The 21,610-nt window shown below is 46.2% G+C and overlaps 1 protein-coding gene across 7 annotated transcripts in view; it reads left to right on the top strand.

Annotated features, from left to right (window-relative positions):
• LOC139102339 (SAM and SH3 domain-containing protein 1) overlaps positions 1 to 21,610 on the top strand; it is a 253,641-nt gene that overhangs the window by 8,809 nt on the left and 223,222 nt on the right. For all 7 annotated transcript variants that reach the window (XM_070656222.1, XM_070656214.1, XM_070656204.1 and 4 more), the window contains one exon: positions 461 to 4,873. In XM_070656222.1, the coding sequence (XP_070512323.1) occupies positions 4,373 to 4,873 (501 nt within the window). In that variant the 5' untranslated portion in view covers positions 461 to 4,372. The remainder of the gene's footprint in view (positions 1 to 460; positions 4,874 to 21,610) is intronic.

The raw sequence follows: 21,610 nt of genomic DNA, 5'->3' as shown, positions 1-21,610 counted from the left end.
AATCGTACTCTGTTCTGATTTCAAACCGCGAGTCGCGTAATGTAGCAGAACGGAGCCGAAAAATTGTTGATGCCGCAACCGGAGCAATCTGTGCCGGCAAGTCGCGCGTCGTAATGTGTTAACGACACGGGACGAAAACGACTCGTCTAGCGGCGATGAATCATCTTGAAATACGAGGAGCTTCGTCTGTTTAATTACGATATCGCAATTACCCGAACGCATCGACCGGCTGAGCGCGAAAGGAACAGAAGTTTGTGTCGTAATTTTTTTTTTTTCTTTATTTTTATGTCGGTAGTTAACGCGACTGATATATGCACACAACGCTTATAAAGCCATGCGATTTACCTTCTCTTTTTTTTTTTTTTTTTTCTAAAAATGATTGTTTGCCTTAAGCTTGACCGGCTCGTTCGGGATTTTATGTTGGAGCGCGAACCCGCTATTTACGATCGCTATTTTGCAGGATCAGACGCAGCGTTTTTTTCTCTGCCGGATACATGGTCAAGCGGATCGACAGTTGGCGTCGATATTTTCGAGCATCTCGCCTCCAGCAGACTTTTTACCACGATGTCGACCTCAGGAACCGACGATAACTACGTGCAGCTGCAACGACAGCGCGAAGCCGCAGCTCTGGTTGCAGCTTCATAGGCTACGGCTCCGGCTCATCGATACAGCACAACGACGCGACGAAGCGAACGGGAAGCACCGTTTTATTGGTTGTTTTGAAACGGTAAAACACACCGTAAACACGCCGTCAACTGGACTCGTAAACAATGAAACGACGCACGTATGAAAGTTACAGGATTAAACGCCAGTCGGATTATCGATTTAGAATTTATGCGAATCGTTATAGAGCCGTAGAATATCGCATCACCGACAAGATGATACACTGCTTCTCATTTTATAAAACCGATGAACAAGCAAGTAATTGATCGTGGGAACGGATCGAAACGCTTGAAATATTTTTGTATGCGCAATTTTTACAACGAATTAACGTCGATCATCCAGCCTTGAATAATTGTCATTTTCTATCTCGCATTTATTGTTCGCGGTCTCTTATCAATGTACAGCAGCAAATTATAAATTCTTGCTGGCTCATGTCTTGCCGACGTACCGATAAAGATAAGCCGAGCGTCTAACTAGAATCCAGCAGGACCCTACGCTCTTCCTGCTCTGTATGCGGTAACTGTTCTGCAGGGCCATGCTTTATCATATTCAGCAGACAATCGTCGGAATGCTAATCTTCTGTGCTCCCTTTATTCGTAAAATTAATGACCTGTTAATGACTAATGCAACGGTTTGATTTATATGTCGTTTAGATACAAGTTTATTCGTGCAAATCGTAAAAGCACCACTTAGCAAATGCGTATGAAATAATACATGTTACCGCGATCTCTCTCTACCCTTTTATCCGACACGTCACACCGAGCGTCCCGGTGCTTTAATTTTCTTCAAAAATATTTTCGATTATACTATCTGACAAGTTATTAAAATATCTGCGTTTCACAATAATGTATCAGAGTTTCTATACGCGCGTTCCGGCCGCGCAAAATTTTGTTGACGTACAATATTTTAACGCAGTCCGCGATGCCATTTGACATTAATGACGGACTCAAAGAGACCTTGATATCATTTATCCCGTATAATCAGGAATATCCGGATGTACCGTTGAAAATTTTGTTGCGCGCATATAAATATTTAGTGCACACCTGCGAAACAGTACGTATATACGCGGAAAGAACCTTTATCTCGCAGTTTCATAATAATTCGCGGTATTGCGGAAACGAGTTAATATATTGACAGGTGACCCGTCTTCCAATCTCATCCCTCCGCATCGAAAGCAAATTACTCGACCAAAGCGAGGAAATAGCGGGGGATGCATTGAAAGGGTCCTTCCTGTCCACGACACGCAATGTCATATCACGTTATTGAGAGCTACTTGTCACTCCCTGCTTTGCCGTCACAGCGGGACGGGTACGTCCGTGCCGATCATTCAATTAATTCGGACCTCACGCATATATCGATGATCAACGTTTGCGAGCTCCGCGCGACTAGCATTGTCGTCTAGCATTTAATAGAGATTTCCCAAGAGTGGTGCTCGGTTTCGCACTCACATTTCTCGAAAAAGCAAACGCGACAGGTGTTTTATGGCGAATAATTAAATTATATAATGTCCCTTAGTTTGAAACGGATCAAATACGTTCGTTCGAAGCGCACGCTTTTTCCCAAAATGATCCTTACGTAACTCGATACTCTCAAAGCTTAATAGAAAGCAATATTAATTGCAGTACATATAGAATTGCAAAATTTAATTGCCGTTTTTATGCATTTTTACTAAAAGTAAACTACTAGATTAAAAATGATTCGGCTTATTTTTTCTAAAATGTAACAATTTTGCTATCACATATGTATTAACGGCGTCATCGATATTATATGTTTTGATAACGCCAATCGAAAAAAAGATCTAAACTTGATTTAAGTTTTTCTGTTTAATTACTACGTGTGATAAGTACAGATAAAGGTGCCGCAAGAGGCTGCTAAATATAGAACGTATAAAGTTATCGATGCCAAACGTTAAAGAAAGCGATATTATTCGAGTAAAAAGTTTTGAAAAGGAGGAGAGTAGTGGTTCGTGGGTAGTCGTTGGTAGGGAGCATGGTAGAAGGGGAAATGCTAGGGAGAAGCGGAGGCGAAGGTCGCACTGGTGGAGGCTCCCTCTCGCGAGAGTGGCGAGTCTCGCGTCAGTCGAGCCGTGTGCCGCGTCGCGGTGGTGTGTCGTGCGGTAGTGATTCGTTTCGCGCGTTTCGTCGAGCCACGACGACGACGTCTTCCTGCTCGTTCCGACTATGAGTGACGCGCGAACCTCGCCGGACACGTTCACGTCGTCGTCGTCACCGTCGCCGTCGCCGTTTGTTCCGATTCGATCTTGCGTGCCGGGGCGTCGCGGCGCGCCAGGTAGTCCTCGTCGTACGGTGCGTTTTTTAGGCCTCCCCAAAATCTTCCGCTCGACCGGTCGATCGTTTTCCGCAGCGGGCGACCGTGCGCGAACGAGAAGGAAACTTCAATGCGTGGAATGGCCGACTGTGACCATCGCGAGTGAGACCGCACGCGGTTGACGCCGGGAAGAGCGTTTCGATCATCGGGGAGAAAGATCGCGAGCGGTGGACGGTGTTTCGATTTCCGTCTCCGTCGACTTTTCGCGAGTGCGCGCGTAAGCCGTTGGACACGAGCCGTCGTGGACGGCAACGAGTCGTCGAGTGAACGAACAACCGGGAAGGCGACCTCGGAAAGCGCAAGTTTCAAAGCGGAGCGAAGAGAAGTGAGCGGCGACAAGTGAGCATTGGGCGGCCGGCGTTGCCAACTTTCGCACTCGCAACGGTAGGACCCGTCCACGTAGTCAGTCTTTGGAGATCTTCACATCGATCGTCGCGCTGATTCACGACCGTGCGTCTTCCACCGCGGAGGATTATCGGATTCTAAACCGGCTGGATTTTCGAGGGACAAACTCGTCGGTTTTTGTCTCGCTTTGTCACGACACGTTCGGAGTCGCGCGACCCGGCGACGCGGATTGACCGGACAGTGCGCGAGGTGAAGCAAGAGGGGACGCGACGGGATTTATCGAACACGCTCGTCGCGAGTGCTGTAAAAAAAACCGACTCGTGTTGTGTGTGTACGTGCGCGTGTGACCTTAAAATTTTCTGCCGAGTCCTACCGCCTGTGTTTTTCTCGCGTCAAGAAGCAGACTTCTGCTCCGATCGTCTTTTGGCCTGCCTGCCGGGTCCTACTACTTGTGTTTTTCTCGCGTCGAGAAGCAGACCCCCTTCTCCTCTCCCTGCTCTGATCATCTTTTCGGCCTGCGGACGCGTCGTTGAAGCGACAAGGAGAAGAAACGGAGGAAGAAGCGAGAGAGAAAGTGAAGAAGCAAGAGAGGAAGAGGAGACGAATCGAGAACTTCAGAGGCTGCCACTCGCGTATCTCGCGATGAGCCGAGGACCGGTACGTGTCAAGCGGCGAACGTGACCACCGCAAAGTACCACCCTTCCCTCCCCCCCTTTCCCCCGCACCGCGTCTCTCAGGGTCGTCGGCGAGACGAGCCTCGTTAGCCACCGCAACCTACCGATCGTGGGAGGAGAATGCCACGCTAGGGGACGATTAGTTTGCCGAACACCGACAGAATCTTCTGACGGACCCACGCTTAACCTCGATGGACGTTACGTCGTCGTCTGGAGGACGGCCTCGCGGGACGGTAGTAGCCGCCGAGCGCAGCGGATAATAAAGCGGGACACCGTCGTGAAACGGGAATCGTCGGGGTCCACGGCAGGACGGTTTCGAGGAGAGGCGTAGACGCGAACGCGGACGGCGCGAGTGTTCCAGGATGACGATGGCGAGCAACATCGTGGTCGAGTGGCTGCGCTCGCTCCACCTCGGTCAGTACTCGGAGTCGTTTATCGATAACGGCTACGACGACCTCGAGATCTGCAAGCAGATCGGTGACCCGGACCTCGACGCGATCGGCGTCTTCAATCAGAAGCACCGTTCGCGCCTGCTGCAGTCGGTCAAGACCCTGCGCGAGGAGGGTGCCGCGAGTGTGTACTTCACGCTGGAGGAGACCACCAACGACAACAGCTGCGACAACGTGAGCTCGAAGTCGTCGAGAACGTCATCCGACAGGCCACCCAGCGACAAGGAGACCCAGCGAGCGTCGCCGACAGCCAGTTCTTCCAGCGGCGGCCAGGAGCTGACCAAGTTCGCGGACGAGTACGAGGAGGGCAAAGCTGAGCTGGTGAGAATCCCCCGGATACAGCTGAGGATGCTGCTGCAGGATAAGCTGAGGCACGACGGCATCAGACTGGCCTGCCAACCGTATACTACACCGGTGAGTCGAAGTTAATTTACGTTGCTCTTCTTTTTTTTACTTTGCTTTTTTTTTACTTCGCTTGTATTTTACTTCGATTTTTATTACTGCATAAATGTTGAAAGATAGGGTGGGAAAGAATTTTCTTTTTATTATATATTTACTTCAGCTTCTTCAGCTGTTGAATACTACACGTAACTTTGCACCCTTCTCGTTGTCTTTCAAAATGCCATCGCGTTTGTCGTCACAGTCCTGTTAAAATGCATCTCGTATTAAGAGCGATTTCCTTGTTAAGTATGCGGAGATAAGTGCGCTATGAGCGCGTGCATATTCGCACGTTCTTTATCCGCGTATTTCGTATGTATCTGGAATCTTATTCGTATTTATGAATATAAAATTATCTTGCTCTTGTACGGGAATTAGCGAGAGTAGCAGCGAGATAAAGCGTAACAGTTTCTAAGGTCGTAATTAACGAAACGTCTCGAAGTCTTGGTATTTTAGAGCGATATATTAAAATATATAACAATTCTGATAATAATCTATGCTTATATGTATTGCGTGATAACCCTTTGCGTCATTGTCAAGCGAAACGTTTGTCCTATTATAATCTCGGTTGTCGATTGTATATGGTTCGTTTAGAGAGTAGTGTTTTCACGAAATCATGCGCTCCGCGAGAGGAATAAATTAAAGTTTGCAAACTAATTTAAATGGACATCGACGATGTGTAAAAATAAAAACCGTCGGCCGCACTCGTAAATTCGCGATGCATTCCAATTGCCGGCCTCAGTTACGTAGCGATTTGCAGTAGCTATGAAAAATTTCAGCAAACAAAATTATTTTATATTTCAACAAAACACTTGTCATTGTATACCGGTTGTCAAAAAAAAAAAAAAAAGAAAAAAATTTTGTATTTAATTTTTGTTAATTAAATTTAGTAATTATTGGTAATTTAACCAAATTTATTTAATAAAATAAATTTTGTTAAATAAATTTAGTAATTAAATTTTGATATTAAAGGCCGAGTGCTAGCGTCGTAGACGAAGGATTCCAAGTTCGAGACCGAGTATCTCTATTTTTTTCCGATAAAATAATAAAAAGAAAAGGTCAAGGCGCGATTAATTGAAAATCGGGAATAAAAGTGAACGCGCCGAGTGACAATTTCGAGAATGATTAGTCATACGCTCGTTATCAGAGTTACAAAGCCGTGGAGCTTTATCGTTCTGGAAACAAGTTTAAAGCTGCGCTTTGTTGCTAATGAGTCAGAGAACGCGCGCGATGCGCGGTAATGCTCTCCACGTACATCCACGTTTGTTAATTAACCGCACGGTGTGACGATGAAAAGACAGCCGCGGTCGAGGACTCTGTGCACCATAAAACTGCGCTATCGACATCCAAGTCGCGTGTCGCGCCGGTTAAGACGCTGTCCTTATCTCGGTTGGAATTAAGCGCGACGGTATTATTGGCTAAATTAATAAAGTTATTAAATTACTCACGTTTGGTTTTTGTAAAAAAAAATTGTCAGGTGCGAATTGTACATCGAAAAGGTAAAAGTTGGAGACAGGGAATTTATCATTGGTCTGTACCGATGAACCAGTCGCATTTAAATTAAAATTTCATAAACAGCGCACATGGAGAGTGCACTCGCGCTTATTGGTACACGGGGAACGTAAATTAAAACGAGTATCATTTGGCCCACCCGAAAGTTCATAAATGAATTCGGCGCGCATGCCCATGTAGGAAACGCCGATGTTCATGAAATGGCCCAACATCGGCCCGAGCATTGGCTGATGTTACGTCGTCACGACGGATTTCGTGTTAAATTAATACTTTCCTTTCAACATTAATGATGTCGATGTATTTTAAATTGTGCTCATAGCGCACTTATCTCCGCATACTTAACAAGGAAGTCGCTCTTAATACAGTTAAGTCGCCCCGCTGAGATTCGATCCCTATAATTTCGTTGGCGGAGTGGAATACACCGTAAGGATACTAGTCCCGCATACTCGGAACACGTAGTTTCAAAGTGCGATAGGTAATACGCGCAACTACGGGCGGAACGAATGATCGATCGGTCGAATTGCAAGATGCATCGAGGACGATATTCCCATTGTCTGACACCCATAAAATTATCGATGGATTTAATTAGGGCTGCGCCGAGTTAGACTCGGGCATTGAACTCGCGCGAATTCGAATCAGTCGTGTGTCGCTTCACGCGTATTCACATCGCCATTTATTTGCCGGTTTCTCTTTGCGATATCTTGAAATTTTTAATAATTTATTTTATTTCAAAACGAAATGAAACAACTTATCTTTGCATATTTTTTTTTCTTTTCCTCATGTATCATTCAATGTTTAATTTTCACTTCTGGAATCGTGAAACGGCGAGAGGAACTTTGGAAGTATTCAAAACGAACGAGATGAAAGCAATAAGGCCTGACAATGTTTTTTTTTTTTCTTTGCGTTGCGTGATCAAATCGCGGCAGAGATAAGTATTCTACGACGAGATAACGCGGGATCGCGAGACTGTTTTAAATATTCGACGATTATGTGCTCACGCGTTTCCGACTCGACCTTGCAACGGGAGATAGGAAGAGTTCCGTGGGCGCCGCGAAGCGATCGAACAAGCACCTCTTCATCCTCGAGGCGTCTCTAACGCGTCTGGCGAATTTCCGTTATTCACGCCCACGGGAGTGGTCGTTACTCTCCCGGCAGCGGCGTGCTACTCTTTTACGCCGATGAGAGTTGAATTGCGCCAACTTCGATCGTAACCAGCTTCCATCCGCGACGCGTTCCTCTCTGTTTCTCGTAATAGCGGCCCGGGATCGCTACGTACGCAGGCTAACAAACGGCTGCGATTTCGAACTTCTCGCACTATAAACATTTATTTCGCTTAAACGAGCAGTCGCGTCTTCGACCGCAGCAGGGATTATATTTATTAATTGCCATCGCTTTCGAACTCGTTGGCCCCGCGAAGTTCCCGATTAAATTCCTTTCTCGCGGAGGCGCAACACCGTTCGCGGAACATTCCGCACGGTCACTTGAACGCGGACTTATCTCTGCGCTTCGCATATCGGGCTCTTTATCGGGCGTAACGTATGAATATAGGTTGGATCTAAGCTGATGGGGTTTGATATTTTGAGACAGACACTGTGCAACGACCGACCAACCGACCGACCTTCCCTGCGGTATAACTATAGCATCCGTGGTAATAGCTTTTAAATATTTGAACGAATGTTCAATCGATATTTCTTGGCCAGAGCGCGTCGCGGGTGAGTCTTCCATACCCTGTTCTCCATTTCGTTCTAACCCATTCCTTTCCACCTAGCAGTCGGCCTTCCGAGCACGTTTTCATGAAATATCGAACACATGGAATGAGATTCTCTTATTCCGTAAGGGGGAAACGGCGACCGTGGAGAAAGAGCCGACCGGCAGAGCAGACCGGAGTCGGACCTCGGGAGCACGGGAGGGGCGGGGGAAAGCAAGAAGAGCTCGGATCGAAATGGCAGATATTACGCCGCCGCTCGCGACGACGCGGCCGTATGATTGATGCAAGACAGTTACGCCGGTCGTGTGTGGCGCGTGTAGCTATGCTGTCTCTGTATGCGCGTGTGGCGTGTGATTATTATTCAAATTTTCACGATAGCGAGCGCCCGGCGGGCATCCAGCAGGCAGCGCCGATTGCCCACCGAGATTGCCTCTGGTGAATATTTATTAAGCGCGCCTCTATTTGTTAATCGCTGTCCCGCGCGCCGCCACCCGCGTATCACGAGCTTCGGATAGCGCGCGCGCGCCACTTCGCCGGCTTATCGCCGCGCGTTTTTCTCGTTTCCTGCCGGCGCCGTGCCGGTCGCCGCGCTTCTATCTCATCGTTCCTCGTAAACGGCACGTCAGCTTTGAGGATGTAATCAAGGAGAGTCTGGAAACGTCACGGGGACGCATCGAGTGCATGAACACGGGAATTTATGGTTCTCGCGGCAACCACCATTAATAATCTCACCTTTGTCTCTCTGTCTTCGGTTTCCTTTTCCTATCCGTCTTACGGCGCGCGGGTCCCTCCGTCTCCTTCTCTTTCTGGTTCTCTTTCCGCGCCTTGACAAGACGCCAAGATTCCGTCTCTCAACATTAGCGCGTTCGTACGTTTCCTCCGTCCATTTTGCCCGGAGCTCGGCGAGAACGATACGCCGCGCTATCATACCTGTAGAGAAGTGAGTTTAGAGTGGCATTAATGAAGAGACATCGTCGCGAGTCGTTGTGATAAAGCGAGGAACCGTTACCGTCGCTTTTAATTAAGCTCTCGCTTTTAACGCGCCAATTATGAGAGCGAAGAATTTATACGCGTTTAACCTGAAAGTACCAAGTAGCTGTGACATCGATTACGGTACGGTGCATCTATGCAAACTAGCCCGGATAAAGTTCGCGCGCCCTTCGTCCGTTCCCTGCAACGGGAGAGAAAATTACGGCCTTTCGCGCATTGAACGCGTACATTTCGATCATTTGTTCCGAAATTATTCGTATTGCCAGCGCGCATCTCGCGCAATAAATTGCCTTAGATTAAAGTCTGTAGTTGCATCGATGCATTGAGGTATTACTATGATGAATGAGAGGATTTATAGTTTTCCAGAAAAAAATAAAAAAATTAAAAAAAAAATTCAAGGGAACGAAAGGTACCGAGTGTAGTGAGACAGCTGCGTATACATATTTATCGGGCGTACCGTCGCGATATAGTAGCGAAATATTGAGCCGCCAGTATCCATTTATCGACTACAATCTCCGTGCACTTTCGTCTCCGTTTCGCGATCACGATTTCGCTCCGTTGTATATCGCGCTTGCCGATTGACTCCGACGTTTGTCTCCTTTTGATTCAATTTGTACTTACGCTTCCTCCGCTACCTACATGCTATTACGACTACGCCAATCGGATTAAGCAGCCAAATTGATTCAATATCCGACGCTACGGAATAGTTCAAAATTTGTACTTACGTTTATGCTGCCACAACCGAGACCACTTGAATAGGGATATCCGTTATTGTCTTCGCTTTACGTGCAAGCGGTATCGTTTAATTAAACAATTGCTCGATATTTTTAGGGAACAATGTTAATAACGATCATGTACTTAGTAATAAACCTTAACTCATTAAAAAAAAAAATTTTTTTTTGTTTTTTTTTTAATAATAGGTTTTAATAATAACGTCGATACGAATGGAGATCAAACTTTAAAGATCGGCTGATCCGTGCTTCCGCTACGCCGCGAGCGAATAAATTATGCTTTCGTTCGTAGTTGAAAAAATGCACTGTCAAAAAATCACTTTTTGCAGACTGTCATTACGGCGCGCGCAATGGCTGTCTCAATTTTCCGGACGGCTGGTTCCATCGATAACAGTCGCTATTAATTAGTTTACTGCACTCTCACGCGGCGTAATTTGCAGCAATCGAACGTTACGTACTTTGTATCCCGGCGCACGTATCCCGCTGACATTAATAACAGTGGGGCTCATTCGAGAAGGCCATTAGTCGCTGTCTTAGAGGACTAAAACACCGCGCCGGAGAGAACGGAGGGGATAGTTAGCTGGCGGAGTCTGTCCCAAAGTCGCGAGAGCCCGGCTTCGTTACGAACGGATACACGCGGGATAGGATTTTCCTTTCTCAAGGATTTCACAGGCCCTCCCTCCTTTCCTTCCTCCTCGTCTCCCTCGCGCTGTCTTGTTCACCTCGGTTTCCGTCCCACGCTTTCCTCCCTCCTTATGTACTCCCTCGACTTTGTACAAGCCGCATCGAGCTGCTGCTTCCGAACTTTTCGAAGACGAGGGTTCGAGTCTCGATTAAGGGTGGCTGTAGGTATAGATGTTAGGCTCGGCGTCTCTGAGCAGTAAGTAAACCCCGCCTTGCCTGCCCGGGGATTTCGAGAATAAAGGAAATGCCCCATGACGTTGGATTGACCTTTTACACTCTCCGCGAGGATGCCGTTCCCCAACGCAAAATAGCCCCATGATTTGAGCTCTCGGAAGTAATCAGACACCTTGAGGTTCTCGCGCGCCGGAAGTCGAGTAATAGTCTTCGCTTCGTCTTTCGGGATCCGTTGTCGCGGGGCGATAAAGGCTTCAGCGGCGGTTACCGGCGACGATCTACGCGGCAAAGCCGTCGTCATTTTTCCAGCCGGCGGGCAAAAGTAAATCTGCCCCGTTCGCAAATCGGATGGGATCTCGGAGGTCCTGGCGCTCCGGATATATTCGGGCGCAGTCACAGGTTGCGACTGCGCGCGATCCCGTAGATCGGTCGGGATTGGTGTGCCGCCGGCATCGGCGTGAGAGAGGAACGGGCGACTCTTTTTCGGCGACTCTTTCCCCGGCGCCGTGACAAAGCGAAGTTAAAGACGGTTGATATATCGCGCGCCTCGCGCCCGGCTACCCGGAAACGGTAATAAGTCATGCCAGTCGTGCGGCTAACGGGACAGCATTAAAGATTCCTGACTTACGGCGGTCCTTATACGCTGCCACCTGCCAACCCGGCCCGCGTATAATACGTCACGCCTTCGGCGGTGTGATATAACGCGCAATTCGAAATATCTAAAAGTCTCAGGTAAGAGAACGGTTCGAAATTATATCTGCTCGTTCGCGCAGTATGATTAAAAATTCATTTAAACTTTAACGCGCCGCAGTTGAACTACGTTATTTGAAATTATTACATTTTGGATCCGCGCGATTGACATTGTGCATTGTCTAATTTTGTCGGAGCTATACCGAGATGGAATATGCGAGTATCACGATGTGAACATTGCTACTACTCCGGAATATATAGGGGGCCAACTGCTGGATTACCGCTAGGATTGAATATGCGATATTCAGATTTTCGGTCGACACCACTCGATTAATTGGCCACTCCTATATTCGAAAATCCATTTGAGGACCCATTTCGAGAGGGCAGCTTTAGAGTGTGCGCGCGATTAAAGAGGGTAACAAACTGTTGGCGAGGCCTCTCACCGTTCTCCGACCGGCGACTAAATATACGCTACCGAAAATCGCATTGGTATATATATATATATATATATATATATATATATATATATATATATATATATATATATATATATATTTATACGCGAGCTACTTGCTATTTTCCGACGTGCAATTATAAACGAAAAAATTATAAAATACACGGTGCATTTAACAATGGAGAAAAATAATTTTATTTCCGCGCGCGATACTTCACATCGCCGGGCACTCGTGGGCTGAAAAGTCCTCGACGGATCGAACCCCTCCCTCCTCCCCTAGCTCCGCAATGTTTCGTTACCCCGAAGAATTCAGACCGGCCGGCATTAGCCCTCGAAACCTTTTTGCCTCCGTCGGCGTTGCTTAATCCCCAGACAAGAGACTGCGCCTTTGTTTCATACTGTGCTTCGACACTAGTAGCAGTGACCCACACGCTACCCTCGAACGATCGATCCGTTAGGGCTGATAAAACTGACGGACCTGCCGACGATTTTATCGTCGTGGGGTGCGCAACGCTAGCTATCGATATACCGGACGTGATAACGTTATGACGCGGAATCACTTGAAAACGCATTTCTTTTAGTCCTCGAAAGAAAAACGAGTTTACTGCGGCGCAGCGTGAAGTCCGTTATCGCCGCTAATAAAAATGCATCGCATTATAACGCGGTCAGATGCTGACATTTGTAACGTGACTGTTCGAAAAAAATAATTGGAACGTTTGAAATATTTTATCATCAGTTTTAAATTTATCGCGGGTCAGAGACAATTTACTTGACGAACGGTCAGCGTCGAATATTTATTTGTAATTATTAATTTGAAATATTTTAAGCAATGTAAAAGCTCGAAGACGACGCGGCAACAGCGACCGCGTAGAAATTGCGGCGATAATAGTGATAAGCAGCGGCAATGATTGACGCGAGATCAATCGTTACACTTTGTATGATAAGCCGGCTTTTCGGCAACGATCAAAATAATCACATTTATAAAAGAGCTCCGTTTCCGAGAGTTCAGTTTGAGTTTGTTCATGCTAGCGAATACATCGAGCATAATAAAGTAAACTTTTTATTAAAAAATTTATGTGATTACTTTTTTCTTCCTCCGCGTCTCCCACAATAAAAGAAAAAATTTGAGGCTTTAATTTCCACTGTCAACCGAAGTGCATTCTGCTATCCATCCGCACTTCGGAATCGGAGATTTTATCCGAGATCTCCCGCTCTCTTTTCTTTCTGATTACCGCGAGAGTACGTCGACGAGAGCGTTAGGAAACGGTATTCGCAGTGGTAGCAGCGGCATGCCGTGTACTTCGTAATAATACCGGTGCCCATAAGATCTCGTTTCGATCGATTCTGTAACGTACGGAACGCCGCGGGTTTCCTGCCTCGGCAAAGGCAACCGGTGGCTCGATTATATTCAGCACTTGCTATCGCGCGTTACTCTCCACGTTCTTTTTACTCTCGCGAACGATCGACAAAAAAACAAACAAAATATAAAAAAAAAAAAAAAAGCGAACGGCCGATCCGTTTTGTAGACGTGCCATGTTGGCGAACTACATATTTCGCAGGAAGAATAACGCGCGGTAAACATCGTGTACCTACTGCGACAAAAAAAAAAAACAATGTTTTTACGATGAAATAACGTCGGAGAATGGAACATTAAATATTCACCGTAGATGTTGATCGCGAATCGTGCTTTTATTTGGTTTCAGACTCGCCAGATAATGATAGTCGTAGATATCGGATGGCGTCTATACTAATTGCTTGTTTCTCACTGATACGCTCGGTGGTTATTATAATTAATTTTCGTTTGCTCACACGTGCGTTTTACTTGACTACTTCTTGTACTCTGCCGGCTCGCGATATCTCGGAAAATTTCGAGAGATGACTAGCATCGATCGCGCCGCCAGTCGCCAATCTATTCTCTAAATATTACTTTCCTTAACAAATAAATAACGGTATTTTAATTAACATTTTCACAATTTTACAATTACAATTTTCTACTTGCAACGAAATTAATAAAAGATTCTGTTGGATGTCAGAGTGCAATTCGGTGCGAGAAATTCAAATATACAGCGCGGATGTATTGGTGAATCGTCGAAACGAGTTCTCGATTGTATTCTTCTCGCGAGGTATTATTCGCAGGTTTTCCCAACAGCATCTGTCGATCCCTTCGTAGTGATTCCGAAAAATCCTAACTTGGATTTACGCCGGAAAGTTTCCCAAGCCACAAAGCTGTCGGGGGCGAACGGTTATTTTACGCGCCCTATTCTTTGCCGTACGAAAGCGCGTCAGTATACCCAAAGGCACAATTATTTCTCGTGGAACGCTTTCACGTTTTCTGAAACGAATTGGCGCCCTCGGCACAAGTAATATGACATAACAAGAATAACCAATTAACGTCGATAGATTATTTCGTGAAAATAAAGAAGGAGAATAAACGCGCGGTATCGAATAAAAAAAATTAAAAAAAAAAAAAAAAAAGGACAAGCGAGTAGCGCCGTCGAATGTAACATCAGGAAGTATGAAAGTCGTCACGTTTGAACGGTTCGACTAAATGCTCGTGAAATGATGTAGCGCTGCGCGCTCACGACGATGGGAACGAGATCGACAGGTAAAGAGATCCCTACGGAAACCGTGCAAAGAACTAACGTACGATACTGACACTCGCTTCGATATCGCATATAGAGGTACGGAGCTAACTGCAGATGACCGGAAGGAAGGTACCTAGTTAGTGCTAAATCTCCGTAGTAGCAGTGGGCCGCGGCAAGACCAGCAATTTTCGAAAAGCTATACACATCGAGCTCGCAATTACAAATTAATAAACGGTCTGCGGTGCCTCTCGCGGCTCCCTTCCGGCATGATTTATATTCCACCGTGTACGCTAATTACCTCCGTTGACCTGGCGCGTTACCCTTCTCTTCCCTTGGTTTACCACCGCGCCGGTACGCGATAGCTTCCAGCGATCTGGGGAAACTATAACACTTGCACCGGTAAGTGTAAAGTTCAACGGGCAGGCGTACCACAAAGTTTAAACAACATCGGATGCGTTCGGCGGATTCTGCGATAGAGAGAGAGAAAGCGCGAGCAAGACTCCGTCACCACCATTTTCGCTCCGAACCGTTTCACCTCTCGTCGTCCTCGTTTTCCCGGTTACCGTTCTATTCTTGACGGGTTTGTCATTTGTCATAACGCGCTCGCGCCGGGACCCTTCCTTCCCTTCGCCCGCTCGACGATCCCTTTGCATAACCATCAGGACTTGCTTCTCTCGACACATGCCATCGGAAAACTTTGCTTCCAGCAGACGCGCGCAGTGCGTCCCGCCGCATCGCCACGCACATACGCGCCCGCCATATCAAACGTGATGTCATTTTCCATCGCGTTCCTCTTGCCGGGGTCGAAGCGCGTGTACAAAAGGAACTGACGCGGGTTTCAGAAGGGCGAAAGCGATCGACGGTCTCACTCGGAATTGCGGCTTTGACGGTGACTTCGTGCCTTCGGGGATCGATCGTCGGTAGGGCCGCGCGCAATCAAAGTTCGGCGCTTTTATTTCCCGGAGATAGACGCGATGTAATTTCATTGCAAGTACTGTATAAAAGGGTGCTTTTACCGGGCGCTTTTATTTTACGTAAAAGCTTACCGCGCGAAAGACGCTCTCGATCGTCCGAAGCAAATAGCTGCTTAAATTTTTTTTTATCTCGCTATTTTAATATATTTATGGTAAGATGGTGATTTACAAATAAATAAAAATAGGATTCGTTGGCGGAAGCCGCGGTCAGAATTATTAAATAAGTGCACCGACATGTTACAATCGTCGTGTATATTAAAGATATTTAACGAAATCGCGGGCGTTTAACGTCTATTATTCGGTTTTTTTTTTTTTTTTGACGATTTTTTTCACAAAATTGCTCATACGCGTTATTTCATGTGGCCGTCTGGCGGTCAGCTACTGGTCTATTATTAATATAAAAAAAATTAAAAAAAGAAACGGCACACGACTATGCCCCTTGTTCATCTCTCAAACTCTATAAAAACGCGATTTATTACGTGTATAAACAGGCGCGATATTGCGTGTGTTAAGTATCAGAAAACGTGGAAAAGTTATTAGCGCGAACGAGACTAGATGTATTAGACCATTGTTTCCGAGAGACGGTATCGTTCACGCAAACCGTGCCACTCGCGAAAGGCTGTTAAAAGATTTATGATAACCGATCCAGAGATAAATCGTTCGTATCCTGAAGTAAGATGTCTCATCTCTGAAACGTGACGCGGATAAAACAGCGTGACGAAAAAAAAAAAAAAAAAAGTGCCGCCACTCAATAAACGTTTTGCTCACGACCTGCGCCTCGACATAGAAACGTCAGGTTAGATGACACGTGGATCCCCGCGGCTGGCGATACGCGCTAAAAATATTAGGAGCATTCGGAAAAGTTTTATCCGCGAGCGAAACTTTGAGAGCCTTGGGAAAAAAAAGAAAAAAAAAAGAAGAAGAAATGTGGAAACGGCCCGGGCGCATTGGAGAGCAGCTCGTTTAGCGGCGAAACGAATGATCGGCGCGGAGTTGGCAGGCAAAGTCGAGACACGGGGTTAAAGCGATGAGGGCGGTAAGGACAGCCACTTCCTTGGCGCAAATTATTGTAATTTGCATCGGTTAACTCCGTAATTACTTGGGGTTACAGGTTAAAGGGCCATTACCGCCTTCTCGCGGGCACAATACCCGCGCGAAACCAGGCCTCTGGGCTTCTCCCTTCTGTTACCGTAAGCGCAATCAACACCTGCCGCGGAACGCGGACGGATTCCACCTGTGTGCGTATACTGAACACCCTGAGCGCCGCGTGCATTTTATCTTGACTGCAGATTGCAATTAGATTGCGATTAGATTAGGATCGGCAGGTTTTAATTTTTCGTTGTTGCCCGTGTAACAAAAAATAAATAAATAAATAAATATTACATTAATTAATAATCAAAAATTTGTTCAATTGTGCGTATCCGAAATATATTTTACGGACGAATCGAGAAATGTTGGGAGGGATAAATATTAATTTTCACCTGAAGATTGAATAGTAGAAACTGGCTTCGCGAAAGCGCCTTATCGTCCTCTTATCGTGCCATTCGGGTAAACGAGGGTCCGCGATGAGTTTTGGAAACGAGGTCACGCCAGGAGAACGCTATTAACCCATCTGTCTTCCCCGCTAATGATTGTGCAGCCACGTGACGCTGCGCAGTTTCGACGCCGGGCAACCTTGCACCGACCTACTCATCGTTTATTTCCGGAATCGGCGGCGGCGGCTCTCCTCGGGATGTCGATCCATCTGATAGAATTAATAGACATCGAAATCGGGCAAACTTTGCCACTTACTGGCTTGATCGGTTCCCCCTGTTTCTTCCGCGGCTTCTTCGCCCGTTATATAATCTATCAGCTTTCCACACGACGGCTCCGACCTGCCTTAAGTCTTCCTATGAGGAAGCTTCACCTTCTGCCGCCAGGCCGACCTACCATAATTTATCGGTCCATGTGATAGAGCTTAGAAGGGGAGGTTTCCATCTATCATTATCGCGAGGCGAAGCTATCTCTTTCGCGTCTTCAATCTCCTTTCTCGTCTTACCTCCTTCATCGACGTGCAAGAAAACACTCTTGTCAGTGTCTCAAGCATCGATCTTACTCTGCTTTCGATGCTCTTACGCAAGAAGCTGTTGTCGGGCTGTATGTGGAATTATTCTTCGAAAGAGTACTTGTTTGCCCGCGGTTACTGTTTCAGTAGAGCATGTAAAGCAAAAACTTTTGCAAACGCTAGCGAAATAGTTTCTGTTTGCCTTCCATGACGGGCACTATAATGGAGATTTGATGACACAAATAAACAAGCGACGTAAAAGTAAACACGCATTCGCAAATGGAAATTGTAATTCCTTTCATTCTGCTCATGCAAAGAAACTTGCGCTCGAAATAGCACGATAGAAATTGTAGATTTTTTTAAATTAATTCTGAAGCTGCTCAACGCGTGTAAGAGATGAAAAACTTGAGATTTATTATCTCGAGTTTTCAAACGTTCATTAATATTACAGAGTTGATTTTAATCTTTATTTTTGGCTTCGGAGGAAAATGGAATTCGCGCGTAAGAAAATATATTGAATTGTCGCGAACGATATTTCACAAATACGCTAAAGATTTTTATTTTTACGGCTGTAAGTTTATATATCCATATTTACATATTCATATTGCGTTACTGTTAAATTGGCGAGCTACGTGTTATGTTTTACGGTACATCGGTGTACGCGCGGGTATGCGAATATCGCCGTGACGTTATTATTGCGGTAGAGTACATCTCTATCAATTCTCTATTGAGAAATTCAGATACAGGCGGTTCAGCGAATGACCGAAATCAGCGGAGCGTGGCGTACGGGAACGGCCTGTATGCGCACGTGTGTGAAAGACCCTTCCGTGCGCGTTTGTGCACCGTAATTATCGAGGGTTCACGCTAAGGTGGTAAGCAATGTCGATTGCCACGGGCCTTGACCAACGTTTATGTCGATAACGACAGTTTGAGCGTCGTTTCGTCGCCCTGCCGAGAGCGTGCCGCGCCGCGCCGCGCGATAACGCAACGGGATCGAGAAATTTAATTAAGGACCGGCGTAATTTCTCGCCGACTCTTACCGTTAACGACCTCCTTGCGACGCCCTTTTATTATTTGTCGGCGTATCACCGCGAACGACTCTGCGAAAGTGTCGCCGGCAGCAGCCCGGCGACTGCGGCCGACGTCTTTCCACCTCGTCCGGACTTCATCTCCGGGTTTTAAACCAGCTCCCGCGCCCTTAATTTCGTTACTAGCGCCCTCGTCGCGTTATATCGCGATAACCGCGGGTCACCCGGGTTAACGATTCCGCCGCGAGAAGATGCCGGCTATCGTTAAAGCGTCGTCGTTTTATGATATCCGGCGCGGTTCGCCGCTCCTTTCTCCTCGGCGCGCCTCTCTTCGTCGGTGGGAGGCTCCTCGTGCGAGCCGATATCATTTCTGCCGGTCGTTCTTCCCGGTAACGATACGAGCAGGAGCCGTCGTCTCGATTTCGCGCTGAGCTCGTAGTCTGGGACGCACTCTTTAACAGCGATGCTTTATTTATCTCTATACATATACGCGCGTCGTGGAAGTGCAAGGCATGCGAACGCTGATACGAGACGTAAGAAAGGATTGTAACTTTGTTGCACGACGTATAAAAGTGCGCGTACCGAGAATACCGGGTCGCTCGTGAAATCGTAACGATGCAGATCCCGGGCAAACAATGCCGGCATTTGTTCCAATATGACGCGGACAATTTAAGACACGCCGCTATTGTTATCTCCACGACAACGGGCTGGAAAAGATCTCGCTTATTCAGATATATCGCTCATCTCAATCCCCAGGCTTATCATATGTTAAGTAGCCACTTCCATCGCCGAGGGCACTTTGCATCCAAATGCACTTCTCATTTCTTCGTTTAGTATCACTTAACATTCATGCCTCGCGTATGACTCATCGTCGGGGGCTTTTAACACACACGCTATCTTTCTTTACTGCCTTTTCGCGTCTCTCCTTTGATTCTTCGTCAATTTCTATTTTTCCGTCAATATAATCGCCGATGCGTTATGTACGTTCGTAATAAGATTGTATGTAATTCATTCGAGTAGCGATTGGCCCATTAGGTAAGCGCCTGGCTTTAGCCAACGTGTGGCGAAACGGCATCTACACACGACAAATATACATCAGCTTTCCTTGCAATTTCTCGACAACGTACGCGGCTCGTAATCGCTGACGCACCGATATTTCGCGTTATCACAGCACTCGCTCGGATTTCTCGGCACGAAGCACTCAGATCGCTCGGCTGAGATAACTCTATCGATTAGGTATCTAACTATTTTACCGCACTTTGCCTCGATGTCTGCGGAATGACGCGGTTGATAGATAGCGTTTGTCTTAGTATTAGAGTAAATTGCGAAATCGATTGCCGTTTTACGACACGACGAGATGTGCCACTTCGTCGACATAATTTTTCAGCCGTACAAAATGGCATGAGAAAAAATTGTACATCCTGCATTTAAATAAACTTTTAAAAGCACAAATTAAATTAATTTGTTCCAAACTACCGTTTCCTTTTTTTCTTTTTTTTTCTCTTAATAGCAATTAGAAATTTTTTTATTACAACTTTTACTTGCTTTTTAAAATTATTAACTCTACGCAATGGTAATTTGCTTCTTTAAAAACGCATTAGCTTACAACTGACACTTAGGAATTAGATTTTCCTACACGTTTATTATTAATAGTAACGACCGTGCCGTGTTGAGAGATTTTATGTTTCTGATAGCTCATCGAAATTAATGCCAGCTTCCCATTATATTCCTCGAGATTAGGCCCTCGAATTCAATTTGCCGTGACGTAAGCACGGACAGCGAATTACGAAAGGTTATTCGCGGTTAAGCCGCGCTTATCAACGGAGACGTGAGATGCGCGGGCGTTGATTTACGATCAGGCGTGCGACTTTTCAGGCATTACTCGAGCACGGGATAAAAAGTTGCATTCTCTATCAAGCGCCTAGGGGTCGTGCAGTTAACGCAGGTGCAGGGCAACAGCTTGCTTGCTTGCTTGCTTGCTTGCTAGCTTGCTTGCTTGCTTCTTCGGTATACCGGACAGATGCTACAGGTATGCAGCCGGCTGCCTCATCAAAGACTACCACTCGCATTATGACTACATCATAGCCGGGAATTACTTCCCGAAACTTGCGGCAGTTGTTCATCCTTTTGTCTACCGGCGACGGACTTTACGGGACACACTGACACAGTCACACAGCCAGTGCTCGATACATTTTCGAGAGTATCAAAATTCGTTATTTTATTTTATTTTTTTTTTTATTTTTTTTTCACGAATATATTTTTTTATCACACTAGTATTTAATATCGTTTTTTGACGCTCGTAAAAATTTACGGACCTTTTAATTTTATGAAACGTTATCGAGAAATTACTTGACATATTATTCCGGTCGATTCGCGAACGAAATAAATGATCCGCTTCTCTTTGAGATTTTACGTACGAATTCGGATGGTTTGCTCGTTCGTTTTATACGTAACCTTACGATAGATTTTTCTCTGAGGTGAATGCATATCGAGGCGTATCGTTTTCAAAGCCCGTCGCTCTTGTCTGGCGCCCAGGTCGCGAACACGGAATATCGAAAGGAACGTCGTATCGATGCGTGTCTCAAAAGTTCTTGAGAAGTGTCCGGGAACGAATACATCTTGATTGTATTGACGATTTAGCGTAAGCCGGGCGAAATCCCTTTGGCGTGAATCGTCGCGTGCAATTGCACCCGTAATTGGAACTGGCGCGCTCTGTCGTTGAATGGAAATACGCGTGGACTGCGTTTGGCACGCTTCGTTGACCACGTAATTCTCGCACTACACGGCAGTAGGATTTTCAAGGGATTAGTTTTTCCCATGTTATCTTGCCCGGCGAGGTCATCCGCGACTGCGATCCCATTAAAACTCTACACCGGAGGAGTACCGATGTTAAACGCATTTTTGGAGTGAGATAGTGTAAAATAGGAGTGCGGAAGATACGTAAAAAGAGAAAACGAACGAGAGAGAGAAACGGAGAGAGAATAAAGGGCACGGTGAAAGGTGAGCATCACTCGCTTTGCGATATGAATGCTTAATCAAGAAAAAAATGTCCCGGCACCGCTGTTCGCGCGTTATTTACTCGTAGAAACGAAGCGGACTGCCTCGCGCGCGCGAGTCAAACGCGATTCATGAATTATTA

This window comes from Cardiocondyla obscurior, linkage group LG01 (genome assembly GCF_019399895.1).
Source record: "Cardiocondyla obscurior isolate alpha-2009 linkage group LG01, Cobs3.1, whole genome shotgun sequence".
In the NCBI taxonomy this organism is placed as follows: Eukaryota; Metazoa; Arthropoda; class Insecta; order Hymenoptera; family Formicidae; genus Cardiocondyla; species Cardiocondyla obscurior.
The sequence above is the reverse complement of the archived record's forward strand: the minus strand, read 5'-3'. Positions and strand labels throughout refer to the sequence as shown.